Genomic DNA, 24528 nt, shown 5'->3' on the forward strand with positions numbered 1-24528 from the left:
AGATCACGGAGCGGGTCTCCGTGAATAGCCTGCGAGCCGCTGATTGCGGCTCGCAGACTAAATGTAAACGTAGGAGACATTTGTCTCCTTTGTTTACATTGTACGGCGCTGCTGCGCAGCAGCGCCGTAAGGCAGATCAGCGATCCCCGGCCAATCAGCGGCCGGGGATCGCCGCCATGTGACGGGACAGCCTGTCACTGGCTGCACAGGGCGGATAGCGTCCTGTGCAGCCCCGATCACCGGGGATGAGCAGGTAGGAGAGGGAGGGGGGAATTTCGCCACGAAGGGGGGCTTTGAGGTGCCCCCCCCCCGCAACATGCCAGCCAGGAGGAGCGATCAGACCCCCCCTGCACATCATCCCCATAGGGGGGAAAAAAAGGGGGCGATCTGATCGCTCTGCGTGCCAGCTGATCTGTGCTGGGGGCTGCAGAGCCCACCCAGCACAGATCACAAAAAATAACGCTGGTCCTTAAGGGGGGGGGGGTAAAGGGTGGGTCCTCAAGTGGTTAAAGGACTTATCAGGCAATCCTAAAGAAAATAAGTACTACTTACCCGGGCTTCCTCCAGCCAGAACTACTGCGTCTGCGCAGTCCGCTCTGGCCCACATGGCAGTGATTGACAGAGCCGCTCGCGCAGGCGCAGTACAGGCCGACCTGGAGATCGCCCTGACTTCATCGCCGGGGACCGGGAGCGAGCTGCGGCGAACGGCTGACGGCAGAGCTGCGGCGAGGGACATGCTGGGAGCTCGGGGCTGGAGGAAGCCCTGGGTAAGTAGCACTTATTTTCTTAAGGATTGCCTGATAACTCATTTAAATTAGCCAATAAACTAGAGTTTCTAATTTACATAATCCTGGTTCAAAACTTCCTGTCTGTAAAACAAAAGCTCTAGTCTCCAGCAATGCTTAGCTACTAAGATAAGGAATTGCACACCCCGGGCTTGATTCACTAAGACAAATAGCATGCCTTATCAGAGTTAACACGTCTTATCAGAGTTAACATGCCTTATCAGAGTAGCATAGCAGGCACTATGAACTTTGATTGGCCCAATAGGCTGCCCGCCAGGTGTGCTGTCAAGTGACAGGCGGCCTATTGGGCCAATCAAAGTGCAAAGGTAATGACCTTTAAAGTGATTGGACCCGCAGGGGCTCAGGGCAGGATGAGAGGAGCTCTTGTCATTGTCAATTAGCAGGCATAAGTTCATAGTGCTCACTATGCTACTCTGATAAGGCGTGTTAACTCTGATATGGCATGCTATTTGTCTTAGTGAATCAAGCCCACAGTGTTTCTCTCCCCCCTGCCTCTTCCCCCTCCCCTTGCTTGTAGAGTCCTCAGACACAGGCTGGGGGCTAAAGTGATTTGTCTGTTATCTGCCCACACAAGAGCAACTGGCTAGCACGTAAGGATTTGAGCATTCCAGCAACCTAGCCAAGTACATCTGTAGGTAACTTAAATAATAGAACCATCATTTGGACAATCTACTTAAAAGATTCTGAGTTGTGTTTGTGAGTTGTACCGTTTGTGATGCTTACATTCGGTCCCTTTCATTGCTGAACTAGCTAGCCTCAATTTTATCACCTGAGTTAGGTAAAAAACATCTAAAGCTCGCCATACAAACGATGTTGATCACACGAATGGGCCCCACCAGCCAACCATTGGGCCCCATATGTGCCATCCCAAAAATGTGAAGCTGGGGCCGCCACTGCTGAAAGCAGACCTGAGAGAACACACAGAGGTAAAGCTAGCAGTGCATTATGTCGATCAAAGGCAGAAATTGACACCGGGCAGGAAGAGAATGGCCATTCATACATCAATCTATAGGGTCAATTGGTCACAACAGTCAACAGTTTATAATTATAGTAACAATCAAAAGAGAAAGTTGGATTGAGGGCTCATTCACACTAGGGGAGTTTTCAGACTTTTTTCAACCGATTTTGAAAATTGCCTACAAAACTTTTGTGCAATGAATCTCTTTGAGAAGGTCCATACCAGCGCGGTTCCTGCGCTGTGCGATCAGCAAAGCGCTGCCTGTACCATTTTTGGGGCGATTTTCGTATAATGGAAGGTATAGGAAGAGCGCTAAACGCTCACAAAACTGCTTTATGCTGCGATTGCGTTCACGTTTTTTAGAATAAATACATCAGGGTTGAATCACAAAGCCGTGCTAATTCATAGCATGGCCACGCTATGCTTCGCATAAAATTTTACATGTGCTGTAACAACCATTAGCGTGCATTCACGCGGCGCAATGCATACTTTTGCGTGCGTTGTGTTGTATGAACATGCGCAAACGGTTGTTATATCATGAGGGGAGGGGGGATTCCCTCATACTACATCTGTTAACCCTGTGTGTGAGAAAGCTCTCACTGGCAGCTGCCTGTGTCTCTGAATGCGCGGTAAACCCTGCGCGAAGCATAGCACGGTCGTGCTAAGAGTTAGCATGGCTTTATGCATCAACCACATTTTATTTATTCTTTTCCGGGTCAAAGAGTTCACTTCCTGACTTGCGTCAGGGAGTGAATCTCAAAACCGCCCTGCCAAAGCGCTGAGAAAAGCGCTTTTTCCAAAAATGCAGTGTGCAGTGGAGTGCCGAGAGGGGGGGGAAAACAGTGCACAAAAATGAAAAACACTTGCGTTTTCATTATTAGGTGTGAATGAAGCATTTAACTGCATGGAAAGTAATACTTTCCTGTTTCTGCGACAAAAGACGGTCTTAAAAAAAACAAAATAATCACAAAGCTGAAATGTCGCTGGGTGGAGAGAATGGCTGATATTCTCAGCAAGCCTCGCGCTTCACTGTCAAACCTCATGTTGGCTTCCATTACAGGAAAGTGTTGGAAATTCCCGGGCATTAGGGATTATTATCTTTATTGGCTCCAGCCCCTCCGTCAGCGTGGCACCCATCCAGAAAAAGTGGCATTGTTCAGAAGGGGAAGATCCGTGACTCACAGCGCTGCGCCATCTGCCCGAGGAAAATCCGACAAACGCGGGAGGTGGAGGATAAACAAACAGCGGCAAGATCAAGCGGGATCAGAGCGCGAGGATCCGGCAACGACCGCCTCCCGCTGTCTCCATTATTTCACCGGGAGGAAAGCGGACTCCATAATCTGCTGTCTGTATTCTCGACACGCTGCCTGCCGACCGGGGAGAGCGTCTGCTGCACCTAAATTACAAATCTAAAAGACTTATTCCCATATATATGTGCAGCAGCTGGGCCCTGAGAAGTCACATACAGCAAAGCATTAAAGTGGACCTGAACTCAGAACTTCCTCTCTGCTTTAAAAGATAAGCAACAGCATAAGAACCTCAGGGTTGTAAACTTTTTTGCATCTGAGCATCTTTCACCTCCCATTCATTTGCCAATAACTTTATCACTGCTCATCACAATGAATTGACCTATATCTTGTTTTTTCCGCCACCAATTAGGCTTTTTTTGGGTGATACATTTTGCTAAGAATTAAATGATTCTTGTGATGGATTACGGAGAAACCGCCGCGTGTTCTGACAGTGAGGCGGCGGAATCCGCGCACAGAGCGGCGGTTTCCCCGCAGCAACATGCTTCTGGTTTGTCTGGACCTAGTAGTGCACACAGATGGAGAGCTGCGCGCGCCGCAACACAGGCTCTTTATGCCAATAGGAGAAGGGTCAGCTGATCGAGGCGGTCAGCTGATCCCAGCTCAGCAGGTGATTGGTTGATGGGTGCTGGGCGGCGCTGTGGAGAGCTTTACTATATATATCTCTTGCTGTTCAGTTGCTGGTTGTCTGGCGTTGCGAATACCTATGTGTTAGCACTCAGACCTTAGTCAGATCCTTCAGTGTGGTGGAACCAGGTGGACCTGGGAATCCACACTGAGCCAGTTTACTGTGTATCATCTGTGTTATTCTTTAGACCAGTTCCAGGGTGTAGAGACCACGGACCTCACACCTCAGACTAGGAATACTGTGTATCATCTGTGTTATTCCTTAGACCAGTTCCAGGGTGTAGAGACCACGGACCTCACACCCAGACTAGGGAACCTGTGTTATCATTCTGTTATACATCAGACTAGTACCAGGGTGTAGAGACCACGGACCTCACACCCAGACTAGGGAACCTGTGTTATCATTCTGTTATACATCAGACTAGTTCCAGGGTGTAGAGACCACGGACCTCACACCCAGACTAGGGAACCTGTGTTATCATTCTGTTATACATCAGACTAGTTCCAGTGTGTAGATACCACGGACCTCACACCTAGACTAGGCATTGCTTGATATCTGTTATGACTTATTGCTTTCCTGACTTTCCCTCTGCTTTCTGATTCGGTACCTTGCATTTCTGATTACATGTTGCCAAACCCTGCTTGCCTTGGATACCGAATCAGCTTCCTGTCTTTGTACTTTATCTGTCTGTGTGTTGCCGACCCGGCCTGCCCGACCTTTCTGGCTGTCACCCATCCCTTGGGTGCTCAGCCCTCCTGCAGGGGCCCCCTGCTCCTCAGAGGGGGCACTGCTGCAAAATCAGTCAGGGTCTCCTCCTAGAGTCCTTGACTGCAGTAGAGTCTGTCTCTACTCTTTGGACCACCTGCTACCCCGGTGGTCCAATTACTACTGTTACACCAAACACTTACACGCTTCAGGTGTCCAGAGGTTAGCAATGTATCTGTATTATCGGTGATTCTGCAGATCATTAATAATCGGGTATATATCTGTATTCTTGGTGATACTGCAGATCACCAATAATCAGATTCTCTCTGCATGCTGACACCAATCGTTACAATTCTAAATCCATTTTAACAGGAATATTACGAAAAAGAAATGGAAAAAATTCATTCTCAGTTTTTGGCCTTCATAGTTTGAAATGAATACATATAACTGTAATTAAAACCCATGTATTTTATTTGCCTATTTGTCCCGTTTATAACACCATTTAAATTATGTCCCTATCACAATGTATGACGCCAATATTTTATTTGGAAATAAAGGTGCATTTTTTCAATTTGCGTCATCACTATTTACAAGCCTATAATTTAAAAATATTATATTAATATACTCCTTTGACAAGCATATTTAAAAAAGTTCAGACCCTTAGGTAACTATTTAGGTGTTTGTTTGTTTGTTTTTAATTGTAATTTTTATAAAGAGACTCCGTAACAAAAATTGCATCCTGTTTTTTATCATCCTACAAGTTCCAAAAGCTATTTTAATGTGTTCTGGCTTACTGCAGCACTTTCTGCTATCACAGTCTCTGTAATAAATCAATGTATCTTTCCCCTGTCAGACTTGTCAGCCAGTGTCTGGAATGCTGCCAAGTTCTTCAGTGTTGTGGTTCTGCTATGAACTCACCCTTTCTGGCCCCTCTATGCACACTGCCTGTGTGATATTTAGATTAGTGCAGCTTCTCTCTGCTCTCGTATCTTTTACAAGCTAGATAAATCGTCCTCTGAGCTGGCTGGGCTTTCACATACTGAGGAATTACAAACAAGGGCAAAGCTGTTTGCAGGAAGAAAAGAGCAGCCTGAAACTTCAGTGCATGAGAGCAGAAGGGGGAAAGAAACATACAAATGATCTCTTGAGATTCAAAAGGTATTGCTGTATACAGCCTGCTTGTGTATGGATGTATTTTCTATGTGTGGACATACAGTACATCAACCTACTTCCTGTTTTGGTGGCCATTTTGTTTGTTTATAAACAAACTTTTTAAAACTGTTTTTAACCACTTTTAATGCGGCGGGGAGCGGCGAAATTGTGTCAGAGGGGAATAGGAGATGTCCCCTAATGCACTGGTATGTTTACTTTTGTGCGATTTTAACAATACAGATTCTCTTTAATTAAAAAAATTATTTCGGTAATTTTTGGTGTGGGTGTGCGTACGATGACGCTTCCAGGAACTAGAAAGAAGACGGGGAACTTTTTTTGGGAAGAAATACCGCGGTCTCTGATAAGAGACTGTCAGTTTTTCTGTGGGGAACTTGGATCGGTGAATGGGAATTGTAATCCCATTCACTGATCGGGGGGCTAACGGCGGGCCACTGGAGCACGCGCGATCGCTCGCACCGCACACTACAAGCAGCGAAGCCTATCTGGATGAACATATTTGTCCAGATAGGCTTAAGTGGTTAAAGGAACGCTATCAAACCAAGTGTTTTAAAATGACAATGTACAAATAATGTCTAATTAGCTGTGTAAATATTTTCCTACTTTTCATATATCTTATCAGAGGCAAAAGCTTTAATTCAATGTGTTTAGATTTTGGAATGTTTAATTTGCAAAGGTGAAACTCTGTTTTAATATTATACTTTTTTTTGCATACCAGAATGCAGAGTTACCGTATATGAAAAGCCTCTGGTGTCAGGTTTCACACACAATTGCAAATGGTTATGTTGCACATAAGATACATTTCCTCTACTCTCTGCAGACAGCTCATTCAGAGACACAGGCAGCCGCCAGTGAGAGCTTTCGCGCACACAGGGTTAACAGATGTAGTGTGAGGGAATCACCCTCCCCTCATGATTAACCATACAATACCGGAGCTGTCCAGTGCTGACACACAATACGGGAGCTGTCCAGTGCTGACATACAATACAGGAGCTGTCCAGTGCTGACATACAATACAGGAGCTGCCCAGTGCTGACATACAATACAGGAGGTGTCCAGTGCTGACATACAATACAGGAGCTGCCCAGTGCTGACATACAGGAGCTGCCCAGTGCTGACATACAGGAGCTGCCCAGTGCTGACATACAGGAGCTGTCCAGTGCTGACATACAGGAGCTGTCCAGTGCTGACATACAATACAGAGCTGTCCAGTGCTGACATACAATACAGAGCTGTCCAGTGCTGACATACAATACGGGAGCTGTCCAGTGCTGACATACAATACAGAGCTGTCCAGTGCTGACATACAATACGGGAGCTGTCCAGTGCTGACATACAATACAGGAGCTGTCCCGTGCTGACATACAATACCGGAGCTGCCCAGTGCTTACATACACTACAGGAGCTGTCCAGTGCTGACATACAATACAGAGCTGTCCAGTGCTGACATACAGGAGCTGTCCTGTGCTGACATACACTACAGGAGCTGTCCAGTTCTGACATACAATACCGGAGCTGTCCAGTGCTGACATACAATACAGAGCTGTCCAGTGCTGACATACAGGAGCTGTCCAGTGCTGACACACACTACAGGAGCTGTCCAGTTCTGACATACAATACAGGAGCTGTCAAGTGCTGACATACAATACAGAGCTGTCCAGTGCTGACATACAGGAGCTGTCCAGTGCTGACATACAATACAGGAGCTGTCCAATGCTGACATACAATACAGAGCTGTCCAGTGCTGACATACAGGAGCTGTCCAGTGCTGACATACACTACAGGAGCTGTCCAGTGCTGACATACAATACAGGAGCTGTCCAGTGCTGACATACAATACAGGAGCTGTCCTGTGCTGACATACAGGAGCTGTCCAGTGCTGACATACAATACAGGAGCTGTCCAGTGCTGACATACAGGAGCTGCCCAGTGCTGACATACAGGAGCTGCCCAGTGCTGACATACACTACAGGAGCTGTCCAGTACTGACATACAATATCGGAGCTGTCCAGTGCTGACATACAATACAGGAGCTGTCCAGTGCTGACATACAATACAGAGCTGTCCAGTGCTGACATACAATACAGGAGATGTCCAGTGCTGATATACAGGAGCTGTCCAGTGCTGACATACAATACGGGAGCTGCCCAGTGCTGACATACAATACGGGAGCTGTCCCGTGGTGACATACAATACAGGAGCTGTCCAGTGCTGACATACAATACCGGAGCTGTCGAGTGCTGACATACAATACCGGAGCTGTCCAGTGCTGTCCTACACTACAGGAGCTGTCCAGTGCTGACATACACTACAGGACCTGTCCAGTGCTGACATACAGGAGCTGCCCAGTGCTGACATACAGGAGCTGCCCAGTGCTGACATACACTACAGGAGCTGTCCAGTGCTGACACACAATACAGGGGCTGTCCAGTGCTGACATATAGTACGGGAGCTGTCCTGTGCTGACATACACTACAGGAGCTGTCCAGTTCTGACATACAATACCGGAGCTGTCCAGTGCTGACATACAATACAGAGCTGTCCAGTGCTGACATACAGGAGCTGTCCAGTGCTGACATACAATACAGGAGCTATCCAGTGCTGACATATAATACGGGAGCTGTCCTGTGCTGACATACACTACAGGAGCTGTCCAGTGCTGACATACAATACCGGAGCTGTCCAGTGCTGACATACAATACAGAGCTGTCCAGTGCTGACATACAGGAGCTGTCCAGTGCTGACATACACTACAGGAGCTGTCCAGTTCTGACATACAATACAGAGCTGTCCAGTGCTGACATACAATACAGAGCTGTCCAGTGCTGACATACAGGAGCTGTCCAGTGCTGACATACACTACAGGAGCTGTCCAGTGCTGACATACAATACAGGAGCTGTCCAATGCTGACATACAATACAGGAGCTGTCCAGTGCTGACATACACTACAGGAGCTGTCCAGTGCTGACATACAATACAGGAGCTGCCCAGTGCTGACATACAATACGGGAGCTCTCCAGTGCTGACATACAATACAGAGCTGTCCAGTGCTGACATACAATACAGGAGATGTCCAGTGCTGATATACAGGAGCTGTCCAGTGCTGACATACACTACAGGAGCTGTCCAGTACTGACATACAATACCGGAGCTGTCCAGTGCTGACATACAATACCGGAGCTGACCAGTGCTGACATACAATACCGGAGCTGTCCAGTGCTGACATACAATACCGGAGCTGTCCAGTGACTGGGATTAATATTCAGGAAAGTGGGTGGAGTCTACAACAGTCAATCAAAATAAATCTATCAATTTTGAAGGGGAATATTTAAATTGCCACCATACTTAATCTGCTAGTGGCAGAGGCCTCAAACCTGCTACAGTCGGTCGTTGGGTGACTGGGGTTCAAATTCATTAAAGGGGCGGGGCCACAAACAGCCTGTCAGATTAATTTGATTGACTTCAGTCATTCTGTTTATGGCAGGGTTCTCAAACTTTGCACAGTTGGCCAATGGGTGACTGGAATCAATATTCAGGAAAGTGGGTGGAGCCTTCAATGGCCAATCAAAATTCACCTATTTGTTTTCAAAGGGAATATTTAAATTGCTGCCATTCTTGCACTGTTAGTGGCAGAGGCCTTAACCACTTGAGGACCCACCCTTTACCCCCCCTTAAGGACCAGCGCTGGTTTGATTGATCTGTGCTGGGTGGGCTCTGCAGCCCCCAGCACAGATCAGGGTGCAGGCAGGGAGATCAGATTGCCCCCCTTTTTTCCCCCCTATGGGGATGATGTGCTGGGGGGGTCTGATCTCTCCTGCCTGCTGTGGGTGGCGGGGGGGGCACCTCAAAGCCCCCCTCCGCGGCGAAATTCCCCCCTCCCTCTCCTACCTGCTGCCTCCCCCGGTGATCGGGGCTGCACAGGACGGCTATCCGTCCTGTGCAGCCAGTGACAGGACGTCCCCTGTCACATGGCGGCGATCCCCGGCCGCTGATTGGCCGGGGATCGCCGATCTGCCTTACGGCGCTGCTGCGCAGCAGCGCCGTACAAATGTAAACAAAGCGGATTATTTCCGCTTGTGTTTACATCTAGCCTGCGAGCCGCCATCGGCGGCCCGCAGGCTATTCACGGAGCCCCCCGCCGTGATTTGACAGGAAGCAGCCGCTCGTACGAGCGGCTGCTTCCTGATTAATTAGGCTGCAGCTGGCGACGCAGTACTGCGTCGCTGGTCCTGCAGCTGCCACTTTGCCGACGCACGTTATGAGTGTGCGGTCGGCAAGTGGTTAAACCTGGTTCAGTCGGTCATTGGGTGACTGGGGGTTCAAATTCAGAAAAGGAGGCAGAGCCACAAACAGACAATGATTTGAGTGATAAACTGCTTCCATTCTCACATTATTGATGCAAAGGACCCCAAAGCTCACAAACATGGTCATTGAGTGACTGTGTCAAGATGATGAAAAGTGGGCAGAGCCAACAACAACAAAATGGGAAATTGTAAACTGCATACATTTTTCGACTGTTAATCGCAGGGTTCTCAAACTTGACACAGTTGCTCACTGGGCAACTGGGATTAATAATCAGGAAAGTGGGTGGAGCCTACAACAGCCAATCAAAATTCAAGTATTGATTTTCAAGGTAGATATTTTAATTGCTGCCATTCTTCCACTGTTAAAGCATACCAGAGCCAAAAGGCTCTGGTAAAAAGTGAAAGTGCAGTGGGTAGGGGGGGTAGAAGCAAATTTTTACCATACCTCCCATTCCACTCCGTCACTTGCTTTTCTCTTACACTCAGTCCCGTTATTCTCGACAACTCTGGCGACTCCAAACCCGGACATACAGTAACGCGCATGCGCAGTACGTCCACTCCCCTGTGGCCACGCAAAGTGATGTCACAGAGGATAGGAGCGCGCTCGCTCCCCACATGTCTCCACTCAGCACGTGGTGCTCACTACAGTAGGGCGCACACGCCGCGACACGGGAGCAGAATGGACATACTGCGCATACGCAGAGCTGTATGTCCGGGTTAGGAGTCGCCCAGAATAATGGTGCTGATTGTAGCAGAATGGCGAGTAACAGAGAGGAACGGGAGGCGTGGTAAGTATTTGCTTATACCCCCCTACCCGCTGCACCTTGACTTTTTACCAGAGCTCGGCTGTGGTATCCTTTAATGGCAGAGGCCTCAAACCTGCCACAATCGGTCATTGGGTGACTGAAATACAAGTTCAGATGAAGGGGAAGCCACAGTTAATCAATTTGTTTTCTTGATTGCAATTGGAAAATTCAAACTGCTTCCATTCTCACATTATTTATACCCAGGACCCCAAAGCTCACAAGCTTGGTCATTGAGTTACTGTGTGTTGAGGTTAGAAAAAGTAGTCGGAACCAACAAAACTAAATACATACCAGAGCAACGCTGGGTCTTCAGCTTGTGAAATAAATAAAATAGTATTTTTTGTTTTGTTTTTTTACAATATTTTACAACCAAAAATTGAACTTCATCCAAATCAGTAGCTGATACCCCGTTTTACATGAGAAATCTATTCATTTTCTCAAACAGATCATCAGGGGGCTCTGTATGACTGATATTGTGGTGAAACTCCTCTCACAGTGTGATGTCAGGAGTCAGGACCATGGTTGTTGCATTGTGGGGAATAACAGCTGTTTCCAACTAAAAAGCAAGCAGCATCTCCTTCCACTGACATCACCTGCCAGCAGTAAAAATGTCACCATATGATAAATGTCAGAATGTGAATCAGGGAGAGGAAATATTTTACAATGGGCAAACACAATCATTTATACATAATTATTGTAAAAATGAAGCAATTTTTTATTACATTATTTTCACTGGAGTTCCTCTTTAAATTTATCATAGGTCATCTTTTTTCCTGTCAGGTGCAGCTATGTGGAATGCTCCTGGGAGGGGGGAGTGAGAATCCCAAATATCTAATCAGATCACTGCCACAACAAATAATGATATTAGAAACAGCCACGGTAATACGTCAGAAGTTTTTTTATACTTTTTATTCATTTTTAGGAGATTTCATCATTTGAAAATTACAAAATACTTCAAAATGCATTCATTATTGTTTCCGAAAATGGAAATGTCACAGTTAGAAGACTAGAAGAATAGACACATTTTTTCAGGGGGTCAACACAGGTGTTGAGAAGGGGAGCAGCAAAATCAGATGGTAAACCAACTTGTCCTGCGGTCAGCTCATAAAGTAAGTGTTTAAAAAAAATAGAAGAGAAGGAAACACAAGAAAAATACATCATAAAGTGCAACTGCAAATATCTCACCTATATATAGCAGTCAAAGATGTGTGCGAATCCCGGGGGGCGAGGTCACATGGGTTTCTGTAATTGTTTCTGACTTTCAAATAATGCCTTTGGCTGTTGTGTAAAGTGACACGGAAACTTGATGAGATAAACAGCACCAATCCTGTGTAGAATTTGCCTATGTTCCGGTCTTATTTTACTAGAAGGGTTAATAATCCAGGACTATAAATCACAGTCTCTCTGTAGCACCAATTTTCTTTGATAACTTATTAGAGGTCATAGAACATGTTGTGACTAACATTCCTGACAGCATAAGAAGATAAAGAGCACATAATTATCTTTACTTTATACCAGGATTGAACTTCATCTCAATCTGTAGCAATACCCCCTTTCTCACAAGAAATCTTTACTTTTCTCCACTAGATCAGCAGGGGTGCCTGTGTGGCTGATATTGTGGCAAAACCCCTCCCACAGAGTGATGTCATCACCATGGTCCTGACAGTTTCCCATCTGTGAACCTCTTTGCATTGTGGGAAATAATGGCTGTCTCCATCTGACAAGCAAGCAGTATCTCCCTCTGTGGATGGATAGATAGATAGATAGATAGATAGATAGATATCCTGTTCTTGGGTGTGTTTATAGAAAAAGGCAGTTGGTGCTGTCTGTTTTTTCCTTGTCTGCCCGTAGTAAAGATGCTGACCAGCCGACTCAGGGTGGATAAAATAACCTGAACGAATTACTCATTCCTTAATCTATCTTCTGTTTTTCAACTTCTTACAATGTATTGATTTATTTTTTTCCCCTCTACTACTATCTTTCAGTTAAGTTCCTATTTAAATCTTCAAACCTTGACTTGTTTTCGCTACAAGAGGCCCCTTCGGCCAGTCACTGTGGCACAGGCCTGAGGAAATGATTTAGGCCACGAAACAGCTTATATTTGTGTTGTCATCAATTATTTAACCACTTGCAGACCAGGTACATTAAATCAACGTCCAGCAGGTGGTGCTACTGTTCTGACCGGACGTTGGTTCAACGTCCGCGCTAAAGAACCGTCCTGACGCGATCGTGCGCCCCCGGAGGGGAAGATTAAGCTGTCATATGACAGCTGGCATCTCCCCCGAGTGATCAGCAACCATTGCGTATGGCTGCTGATCACGTGATCACTACGATCGCCGGCGGATCGTAGTGATCACTTTGACAGCTGCGGCGGTAGGGGGGAAAGAAGAGGATCCACTCACCTCCCTGCCGTTCCTGCGACGATCGGCGCCCCCCTCTGCTCTGGCTGGCATCTCTGCTCTGTCTGATGTCAGCGCCGGGTCCCGGCTTGATGATGTCATCAAGCCGCGACCCGGACCTTAGCGTCATTTGGAGCGGAGATGCCGGCTGGAGAAGAGGTGGCTACTGTGGCTCATCGCTGGAGCCTGGAAGGTGAGTGAAAGTTGCCAGCTACAGGGGGGACACTTGCCTCCATGGGGGACACCATACCCAGCCAGCCACAGACGGGATCTGCCCGCCCGACACCCCCAAACGCCCCCCCCCTCCATGCAAATTGCCATGGTCCTCAAGGGGGGTTAGGCGGCCGGTCCCGAAGTGGTTAACCAGCTGGTCCACATATTCTATGTTAATCTCAAATTAATTGTATATTTAATTTTAGCATTCAATTACTAAACTACCTCTGTGTTTTCACCTAAATCAGGTCAATATAGAATATCACCTTAAAAGCAAATCTGAAGTGAAAATAAACTTATGAGATGATATGTACGTGTCATACAGCTAAGAAATAGAACATTAGTAGCAAAGGAAAGAGTCTCATATTGTTTCCAGTACAGGAAGCGTTAAATAACTTCATGTGTTATCTATGCAAAAGAGCTTCTCTGAGCTCTTCGACCGACTGGGTACAATACAGTCCTGTTTTCTGAAGCACTTGAAAAGCCAATAAACGGTGAGAGACACCTTGAGATAAGGTTTTACTGCAGGAAAGTTCAAAGGGTCATTATTTCTGCTGTGTTTTATAGTTTAAAAGATAGAGTGTGGTTTTAAAACTGCAACTGTGACCGAGCGCTGTGATTACAGTGCAGGAGATTTGGGTGCAGACGGCGCCACCATAGGCTGTAATAGGAATTACAGCTATAGTAGTGCACAGTCAATAACTTCGGCGCCGTCAGAAGACGGAGCTGAATTTGCTTCTAAAACACTGTAATTCGCCTTGCAGCAATAGCTGAATAGCATTCCCCACCATCCACGTGGACCTGGAGGGGGAATAGTATTTAACGCCACCGGGAACTTGTGCAGCAGCAGGATAAGCCATACTGGCTGTATCCTGCGCCCAAGTCTCCCGACGGCCAATTCATATGTATCCACTGTGACAGTATGATGCAGTTATCAAACAAGCTCTATAACTGAAAATACAAATATGAGACTCTTTTCTTTGGTACTAATGCTGTATTCTATATCTGTACTATGCATACAGTACATTAATATTATTATTATTTTTTCATTTCAGGTTTGCTTTCTGTCAGTTGCACCATTTATTTGGCACACTAGACATGCTGGGATGTCGATGTACAGGTAGCGTAGAGGTGCCAATGTGACCTCGCCCTTAGGGGGTATTCTATAAGAGTTGTGGAGAGGTATGGTTACGGTTATTGGACTCACAAACGCATGGTGTTCAGATATTGTACTACAGCAGTTTGGACTGCATGCAGAAAAACTATCTAAACAAACTTTATCTACAACTTTTACTCAATATTTAATTAGCTTGTGTCGTCCACTTGATACTTGTTGCACTGCAACACCTAAAGTGTTAGTAAACTCACACTTAAAGGACTACTGTAGGGGGATCGGGGGAAAAAGAGTTGAACTTACCCGGGGCTTCTAATGGTGCCCTGCAGACGTCCTGTGCCCGCGCAGCCACTCACCGATGCTCCGGTTCACTTCTGAAATTTGCGACTTTAAAGTCTGAAAACCACTGCACCTGCGCTGCCGCATCCGCACGCCCACTGATGTCACCAGGAGCGTATTGCGCAGGCCCAGTATGGTCTGCGCCTGCGCAATACACGCCTGGTGACGCCAGCGGGAGCGAGGACACGGCCGCACAGGCGCAGTGATTTTACGACTTCAAAGTCGGAAATTCCAGAAGTGAACCGGAGGCGGGGCCAGAGCACCGGTGAGCGGCTGCACGGGCACAGGATGTCTGCAGGGGACCATTAGAAGTGCCAGGCAAGTTCAACTCTTTCTTTCCCCCTACAGTAGTCCTTTAAGTGTGCTTAAAATGTCTGGAAATGTATCCCTGATCAATAATGCAATATACTAGCATTACTTAGTTTAGCTCCTTTTTAAAATACTGGCATATCTTCCTTTGGTAGGTACAGCATGAGCTGTTATGTTGTGCCTATACTGATAGTATTCTGGTTGCAGGGTGTAAGGACACATTCTCAAAAATAATCTGATTCACAATCTTTTTTTTGGAACTCATTTCTTTATAAGAACTATGGGTCACATGTCTGTATTTTAAAACAGAGCTAAATTGAGTCATGCTAGTATACTACATTATATTGCAGTATTTTGATCAGAGCCTAATTTTAACACGCTTTAATCACACTAAAGGTAGCCACACATGACACAATAAAATTATCCAATTTTATGGCAATTCAATATAAAACGATCAGTTGTACAGAAAAACTGAAAACTTTTTTATTAGTTCAAGAAATCTGATTACATTTTTTTTTTCGTTTTTTTCGATATAAGCTAATTGGGAGTGGTGTATTTTTTTATAATCAATTTTTATGAAAATTGCATGTTGTAGGGTGTCAACTATCAATTTCTTAATGTACAGACCCAAGCAATTTTTTCAGAGTTTTCAGCAATTTTTTTCATAATTGGATATAAATTGAACACACGTGAGTGTGGTACATTGGTCAGATTTTTTCAATGTTACAAACAGAAACATGTATTGTAATTCTTGAATTGAAAAGTAATTTTAAAAAAAAAAATCTGATTAATTTCTCCACTTGATTGGATAATCCGAAAAATTGAACCAATATACCATACACTATTGAGTGATTTTTCCCAAAGTATCTAACAAACGATTGATTACTTTGATATTTTTCTATTTGATTTTTCCAACATAACCGATAAAATGTGTATTTAAATTAAAAAAATAGAAAATTGATAGTTTTTTTTCCAACTGAAAAAAAGTTTCTTTACAATTTTTTATACGACTGAAACAAATACGAAGATCGATTGATTTGATTGTATCATGTATGGCCTCTTTAAAGAGAATCAGAGACGAAGCACCCTCATGTATTTTACCTTATAAATCAGTGGGAACATGACAGTAAACACCTACCCTGCTCTTTGTTTCCTTTTTCACTGCTCAGTTTGCTTGTTAGCAGCTCTGATAAGAATCCCTGACTGAGCATTCAGTCTAGCTTTGCCCCGTAATGATTATAGCAGAATCTGTCTTCTGTGATCTTTTTTCAAGCCCAAGCCTGCCCTCTTTTGGCTCTGATTTCCTGCTAGGAGGATACATAGCAGGAAAGCAGAGCCACAAGGGGGTAGGCTTGGGTTTGAAAAGACCTCACAGAAGACTGACTCAGCTATAATCATTATGGGGCAAAGCCAGACTGAATGCTAAGTCGGGGAATCTTATCAGAGCTGATAACAGGCAAACTGAGCAGTGAAAAAGGAAACGAAGAGCAGAGCAGGTGTTTACTGTCATGTTCCTATTGATATATATGGTAAAATACATGAGGGTGCTTCGTCTCTGGTTCTCTTTAAGGTATAGGTACAATAACAAGTTAAAAGAAAAGGGAAAGAAGCTAAAAAACAAAAACAGAATAACAACCAGAACAAATAGAATGTTTTGAATCTCGCCCTGCTTCTCACATTTACACCATTCCAAAAATGACGGTAAGGAAACCTATTCCTGAGAAGGGTTTAGGGGTTAATAAAGGTACATTAAATCCGCCAACTTTATCAATATCAGAACGCTGGGGACAACCAGCGGGTTTTGTTCCACTTTGTTTTTTTTGTTGTTGTTTTTTTTTCAAAGTTTTGTTCATTTAGAAACACGCTCTTAAAAACACAATCCTTGTAAAAAAGGGGAAAACAACTCAACTTGGTGCTTTCATTGAATAATGCAAAATACGACACTATTAAGGACAGTTCATGCGGTATTACCAATATAAATGCAAGCCTACAGGAAAAAAATATTAACAGGCGCCCCTCAATTACTTGTGAGGTAGTACATGAGGGGCTGGTAAGGGTCTGTTGAGTCAGTCTTCTCTACCACGGACTAGAAAATGCCTCATGTATACACAGTACTGGCCACATTGCCGTGCCGGACCTGACTGTAGTTGGTGATGCGGCTGGAATGTTGTTGCCAATTTTTTTAAATATATGTTTTCTAAGCAGATCATCCAAAAGCAAACAATTATTCAATAATTGCGGGAATACAAGGCAGAGTGCTTCTTGTGGTGGTGGAGGTGGTGGTGGTAGGGGGGCGGAGGTTGTGCAGGGAACAGAGCTTGTAGGGGACATAGGCTAGAGAAAGTGCTTGTGGGTGGGGAGGGACATCTGGCAGGAAGCCATGCTTGTGAGGTTGTCATGGACAGGTAGGGAACAGTGCTTGCGGGGGATAAGGAGGCATGGACAGGGTCTATGATGGATAGAGACAGGCAGGATACAGGATTTATAGTGGACAGAAAGGGGACAGGGTATGTGGTGGACATGGATATGCAGAGGAAAGGGACTCTGATGTATATGAAAAGGCATGGGACAGGGTTTGTGGTGGACATGGACAGGCAGGGGACAGGGTTTGTGGTGGACATGGACAGGCAGGGGACGGGGTTTGTGGTGGACAGTGACAAGGAGGGGACAGGGTTTTTGGTGGACATGGACAGGCATGGGACAGGGTTTGTGGTGGACATGGACAGGCAGGGGACAGGGTTTGTGGTGGACATGGACAGGCAGGGGACGGGGTTTGTGGTGGACATCGACAGGCATGGGACAGGGTTTGTGGTGGACATGGACAGGCAGGGGACAGGTTTTGTGGTGGACATGGACAGTCAGGGGACAGGGTTTGTGGTGGACATGGACAGGCATGGGACAGGGTTTGTGGTGGACATGGCATGCTAGGGTACAATGCTTGTTAGGGACCTGGATTGGCCAGGAATAGTGCTTGTGTGTGGAGGAAAGAGGAGCAAGGACAAGAAGGGGACAGTGCTTTAGGAGGGCATGGACAGGCAAGGGACAGGGTTTGCAGTGGCCCAAGGTGTGGAAAAGTCAATAAAACACATAGTTTGTATTTTATTCTAAAATCTAGAGGACCCCAGCCATCATCCTAGACAGTTGAATGGCTTCTATATCGCAGTCTTTAACATCGTTTGAAGAGAGTCTGAAGAAGGCCCATAGTCTTCAAGCTTTTTTAACTAACAGACTTCCTTGGAATCCTACTCTATTTATGATTTTGTCCAGACCACGCAGCTGGCTTATGTAGCCAAGTCTATAAACAAAGGAGAAACTGGTGGCAGCCTGTTAGTCGGGTGGAAGACCTCAAAGATAATGGATCTTCAGCAGACCCTCGTCAAGTGGAAGAGGAAGTCTAACAACAAGATGTGAGCCAGACTGCGATGAAGGCTGTTGAAGTAGGTGGGGGTCCCAGAAAAGGAACTTCAAGACAGCAGGATCAATTACCAACCCAAACTGTGTTTTATTGACTTAAACTTTCACACATATTGGCCCTTTCCCATTTTTTTCTCGTATGAGGTATTTTTTCATCTTCTCTTATTTTAAGGTTTTTTTTTACTATCCGGGAAACAAAAAGTTAGATACTTACATTGGTCTTGGCAATCCAGAGGCTCCCCTTGTCCTCCTCAACACCACCGTCGACCGGGACACTCTGACTGCAAACTCAAATTAAGTTTATTTATTCACAGTTTTGAAGGAGTTTTGTGCATTAAAATGTTAAGTGCCCCAGGCCCAATGGCGCCCATCTAAGAGGCCTGTTGCCTTTGAAAGCATCACCAACTACAGACCAGAGTCCCTGCAACTTTGGACTTCCAATACATCCCACTGCAGCAAAGATGACCGGGTCACGTGGCATCATACTGTTTCTTTGCCAAGCTAATTAGTACACATGAACACCCTACAAACCAACACTTGTGCCATTCTGCCCTAATGCTAATCAGCTTCAACAGCTTTTCTTGCCAAGCGCTACCTAATGGTCTAATGCCTTTTTAAAAAAAAAAAAAAAAAGAGGCCACAAAGAAAGTGAATCTACAATCTTAGCAATGTGGGATTGTAGTTGAGATTTGCTTTGGTTCAAAGCAGTATTAAAGGGTTGACTCACCAAAAAAAATGTATTTCAAAGGGAAATGGGTTCTGGGTGGGCTGGACCTTCTTCCTATACCATTTGTTGACCAGGGTGGAGAGATCCAGCTTTAGGAGTCCATGAGCTCTGATCTCTGCTCTACTGTAGAGAGGTCTAATTAGCGCCATACTTAGGGGAGGGGCACATGAGTTGTCAGCTTCCCATAGGCATTGGCAATGGTGTGATGCCTAGTGAGATTATCAGGTCCATGGCCACCCAGTTTGTCTGGCATTTGGTGTTCACGTTTATTATTAAATATGTTCCTTAAAACATCCCTCTTTAAAATTGTCTCCTCCTCTTAACCTTCTCTATGCACAACCTTACACTGGTGAGGGCAACAGGAGAAGAAGACTTGGAGGAATAAAGCAGAAATAACCACAGGAGGACAAAGTGGTGGAAGGGAACAGCAGAGGAGCACTGGAGGGGGAGACTGAGGGAGAAGAGAAGGGTTGCAGGTCGATGAAATAAGGGTAGTTATGGGCACACTAGGAGGAACATTTTGCCTTGCTTTAGAGTTTGAGATCTTTCACAAAGACCTCAGAAGGCATACAGAGCTAGGACTTGCTGATTTGGCTAGAAGTCTCGCCTAGACATCAAATTTACTGTTGCTTGACCCAGCACAATTCCATCCACTCAAAAGTAAAATATTTTCAGTTTTTTTTTATCAACTCTTTAAAATTATATTTTGATAAAAAAAATTCTGGGCTACAATTTAAGGCAGGGGGCAACATTTGAGGGACTAAAAATCTCTCAGCAGCCTGAGAAGCATGGGTTATCTCTGCTAAATCAAGGGGTTTCATTTTGCAATATGTGACTGCAAATATTCTGCATCACAGAAACCTGAATCACCCCGTTTCCTGCAACCGGACAGCAGCAATGCAATCATATTAAAGTAGCCATACACGAGTCAATTTTTCCAGTCCACTGAGCAGTCAAACCAATTGTTTCAATTAATCCACTACAAATCAGTTTGGAGTTTTTTTAATGTTTTTGTCCAAAGGCGATTGATCCGTACTGCAGAGACTACATGACCTCCACAAGAAAGGTTGGAAAATTTGCGTCGATTGTAAAAATATCCAACACATTTTTGAGACCTCTCGAATCTCGATCAATGCCTTTTTGATCAACTGAAATTAGAAGCATGCTTACATACGCTCACCTCTACTGTCCTCTCCTGTTTGTACTTCCTTTGTACTTACCCTACAAAATGAACTCTGCATTAATTAGGGCCGGTTCACACTTGGCGCTTTGCCCGCGATCGTGTTCGGCTCCACGATTTGCGTGCAAAATCTCGCGATTCAGCGTGATTTTCATTTTCACCAGTCAATATTTTTATCAAAGAACTGAAAGTCAATTGAACCCGAGACGGCATAAAGTAAAACAAAAACAAAAATATAGAACTTGCCTAAGAGGGAAGAAGCCTCTAGTGGCCTTTGATGTCCCCCCCAATGTTCAACCCCTTCCGTTGCCTCCCCTTGGTGCCCTTCACGGCCTTGGGGCCCATCTCACAAGGGTCATAAAGCAAGTGTGACCATCATGATCTTCTCACCTATAACAAGTGTAGCCACAAGGCCACCTGATCTGAAGCGTAGTCCCCTGTGTCGGAGGAAGGGAAAGTTAATAGTTTGGGCCCCAAAGCAGCTCTGGGCCACCCTATGATAGCACGGGCTTCTCCCCTGGAACCGTCTATATCCTCCAGAGGCTTCCTATCTGCTCCTCCAGACCAACCCCGCTGCCCGGGACCGCCTTGATGTTCGTACCCGTAGTCCGCTACATCAATGAGCATGGCTCAAAGTGTGGTTGTGCTTGCGCACTAAGCCAAAGTCGCTCATACATGCAGTAACCACGGGGAGCACAGCCACGCAAACATATTCAACAAGCTCGTCGGATATGCTCTGTGGGCTAGCGAGTGGCAACGATGGGGGCCAGGAGGACATCAGAACCCTCTTTAGGATCCTCAAATCTGCCTCTTCTTCGGTAAGTATCCATTTTCTTTTTACCACCTCGGGTTCACTTTAAGTTGATTCGCGTATGGCTAGCTTCAAAGTTGGGTTCAATGGCTATGTATGAAGTGTTCTACTTTACCTTGCTCTTAGGATTTGGTTAAAATTTTCAAAAATGTTTTTAATTTTTTTCCTTTTTTCAAATGGTCTTACTCTTCCCTTCTTATAAGTCTGATGGTGCACAGCAGGACAGGAAATAATCATCCATTTTGTGACCTGTCTTTACTTTGCCTGTAGAGACCCACAAACTATCCATTAAGCTTCAGTAACTTGCCCATTTAGTAGGTATACCATTTATGATTTATATTTAACAACGTTTGGCCTGATAAAGTTTGAGGCCGTCCTCAGCACTTTGTTTAGCTATCTGCCCAACCTATGCTATTTGGATGAGTCAGGACATAACTAAACATATAACTTTATTTACAGCTTCATGGGCAATAGTATTAGCTTTACATATATTGTTTAAAGCAGACATGAACTCAACACTTCCTCTATGCTCTAAAAGATAAGTAACAGCTTAATAACCTTTAAAAAAACATTTCTTTGTTACAGCTGATACAAACCCTAAAATAAATCTCCAGGGTATCTACTTCCTGCTGTCACGGTAGCAGACATATTGTTATCATCCTGTGTTTACAAATGTGCTGCTCTGCTAAGGCAGCCAGCTGACACAGCAGAGATATCAAATTACAACTTGTGACTAGTCACAGATGAGGGGGAATTAGACAGGCTAAACTCTCTAAATACATACAGGGGGCATTTCTCTATGTTTTCCTACTGTCCTGTGCAAGAGTTCAGGTCCACTTTAATTACTGGCTCAAAATGGGTACTTTAAAATTCTGCATAGGCATAAACGGTGCAAAAAATGACACAGTAAGTTTGTCCTCTCTTGCTGTGCACTACCAAATCTGATAAGAAAGGGTGTTGCTTCTGGACTTGTAGGTTCATTAAAATACTCTCTTTTTTACCCCTCGAATTGGAAGCTTTCCACAAAAGTGCAAAGTTACACAAACACAAGATAAACAACTGTTAATACTGGCATGGCAGAATCATTAGAAAAAAAACACAGCATTCCCAGCATCCTTTGCGTTAATGTGTACGTACGTCTTCTCTCTCTCTGCAATGTTGCTTATTGTAATTTGGAAGATCGTTAATTCAAAAGGGTGCCGTACATTTGTGCTTTTGTAAGACTATCTTTTCTGGTCAGCCCGATACTCCCAGTTCTTTGGAATGGCTGGGGCTTGCCATGGAAGCTGCCATGTCCTTGGTCAATGGAAGACTGGTGTAGGTCCGGAGCCTCTGTGGGACTTTGAGTAAGGGATTCGGCTGAGCTGTTTGGACTGACGTCAACGTACTCCCTCTTGGCCGACGAGTTGGAGTCTATGCTCTTACTCCCTAACTGACTCATCCGCTCACTTTTTTGGTCTCTTGCTTCTTTTGACTTAAAGGTAGATAGCATTTCTTGTTTGCAACTGGCACTGATGTCAATTTTCAAGCCAGAGTCTGTTCTTAAAAAACACGAGTCTCCCATTCTGCCCTGACAAACCTCTTCTCCTTCAGAAAAACTGTCTTGCTTGTAACTGGCATACAAGGGACTCATTCTGCTCTCCAACTGCTTAACTGGACTTGGTGCAAAATACTGTTCCGTAAAACTGCACTGGGAAAGTCGCCCGTCATTGCTAAAAGAGTATGCACCAATATCTTCTACGCTGAGTTGCCTCCACTGCGTTGGAAGATCATCTTCTGAGAGGTTGGAGCTCCTACACTCGCTGTGCGACTTGTGAGATCCCATTGTCTGTTGAGTACGGATTCTTGAGAAGTGAAATGGCTCCTCTACATAGGAGGAAGACCTGGTGAAATTTGGAGAGACCGCATTCTCCGGACTGTGCTCCATGTGTTGGACAGACTTTGATTTTACGAACCTTGGACTGGCTGCATGTTCGTAGCCAGTGGTGGACTTTCTCTCGAAGAGGTCATCCCTGTTTCCCATGTATATGGCCTGTTGGGAAGCTGTTAGCGTATTGGCTTGGTTGTTCTCCTTCTCTTCAGACGTAGCACTAAAACTGGAGTAGGAACTGGACGTTGGCAAAGATGCTACATATTCATTGAAGGCTTCATGGGAGAAACTTGAGTGGAAGCCGTCTTCTACCGTGCTGTCCGTAGAGTTCTGAGATCGCAAGAAGACCTCGTCTTTCACCTGTACATCGAAGCTCGGCCTCCGGTCTCTCCTCCTCTCCTCGGGGCAATACAGGGCCGTGTCGCTGCAGTAGATCTCCGACTTGAACTGCTGCCTCTGGCGGAATTTCTCCTCTGGTTCTTGACCTCCATGTTCATAGCTAAGTTCCCTCATTGAGTTGCTTGATAGATGTGAAGACAGGCTGTTGGGATCGGGCTTCTCCAGCACCTTGGCAATGACACAAGTAGGAACGCTGTCAGCATAGGTTGCGTTAGAGAGGGGAACAGTTAGTTTACACCCATGTTTTTCCAAGTGTTCACTTACGCTTTCCTGGAAGTCAGCTGGCAGCTGCGGGGGAAGAAATAGTAAAAAGGAAATAAAAAAGGCAACGAGTTACAATTTTGTAGATGAAGCACACAAACAATTTCTAACAGGCACGGTTACGAGAGACAAATATATTCTTTTATTTTTATAGCATTATTTTTAGCCCCGTGATTAATTCACTGTCTGATGTTAATTATGTCGTATGTCTGCCCATGAACTGATTGGGCTGTGTGTTTGGAACCCCAGACTGGCGGCTGATAAAAATATCCCCCTGACTCATGATACTACTGCTGATTAAGAAACGCTGGCAACATGCCTCTATTTAAAGCAAAACCCGAGGCAGAAACGCTGAAATAGGGAATATACGATAATGTCTTACTTGCCAAAAAAGGGGAGGTCAGTGAGATGCTAATAATTACAAGTTGATGCAAATGTTATGGAAATGATATGCAAATATAGGCAACTTAGAAATGGACCAGTCCAGTACATTTGCAAGCTGTGTACGTTTGCATAAAATGTGTATCAACTGAAAGTCATAATCACCCCACGAAACATTCCTAAACACTTCAATGATTAGCTGAGGATTTTTGAGCTTTGTCATTGGCTGTATAGGTGGCCACCGACATAAGGGTACAATCGAGTGCAATTAGGTATACGGAAGGTGCTATTATTGTGCTAATTAGGCTGTCATATTTTTAGATAGGGCTGTATTAATTGTTGCTACTCTTCTGAACTTCCAGGACCAATATTTTGACATGTAAGTACCCAGGCTATACATAAACAGTATAGTGTTCAGTTAAAGTG

The 24528-nt window shown here is 45.1% G+C and overlaps 1 protein-coding gene across 3 annotated transcripts in view; it reads right to left on the reverse strand.

Annotated features, from left to right (window-relative positions):
• Window positions 1-16608: 16608 nt before the first annotated feature.
• The window catches only part of BEGAIN (brain enriched guanylate kinase associated), a 255067-nt gene continuing 247147 nt past the window's right edge, over window positions 16609-24528 (reverse strand). For 2 of the 3 annotated variants that reach the window (XM_068254702.1, XM_068254704.1), the window contains one exon: window positions 16609-23748. In XM_068254702.1, coding sequence (XP_068110803.1) covers window positions 22375-23748 — 1374 coding nt within the window. In that variant the 3' untranslated portion in view covers window positions 16609-22374. The remainder of the gene's footprint in view (window positions 23749-24528) is intronic. The other variant, XM_068254703.1, reaches the window with a different exon arrangement.

This window comes from Hyperolius riggenbachi, chromosome 9 (assembly GCF_040937935.1).
Source record: "Hyperolius riggenbachi isolate aHypRig1 chromosome 9, aHypRig1.pri, whole genome shotgun sequence".
Taxonomy (NCBI): Eukaryota; Metazoa; Chordata; class Amphibia; order Anura; family Hyperoliidae; genus Hyperolius; species Hyperolius riggenbachi.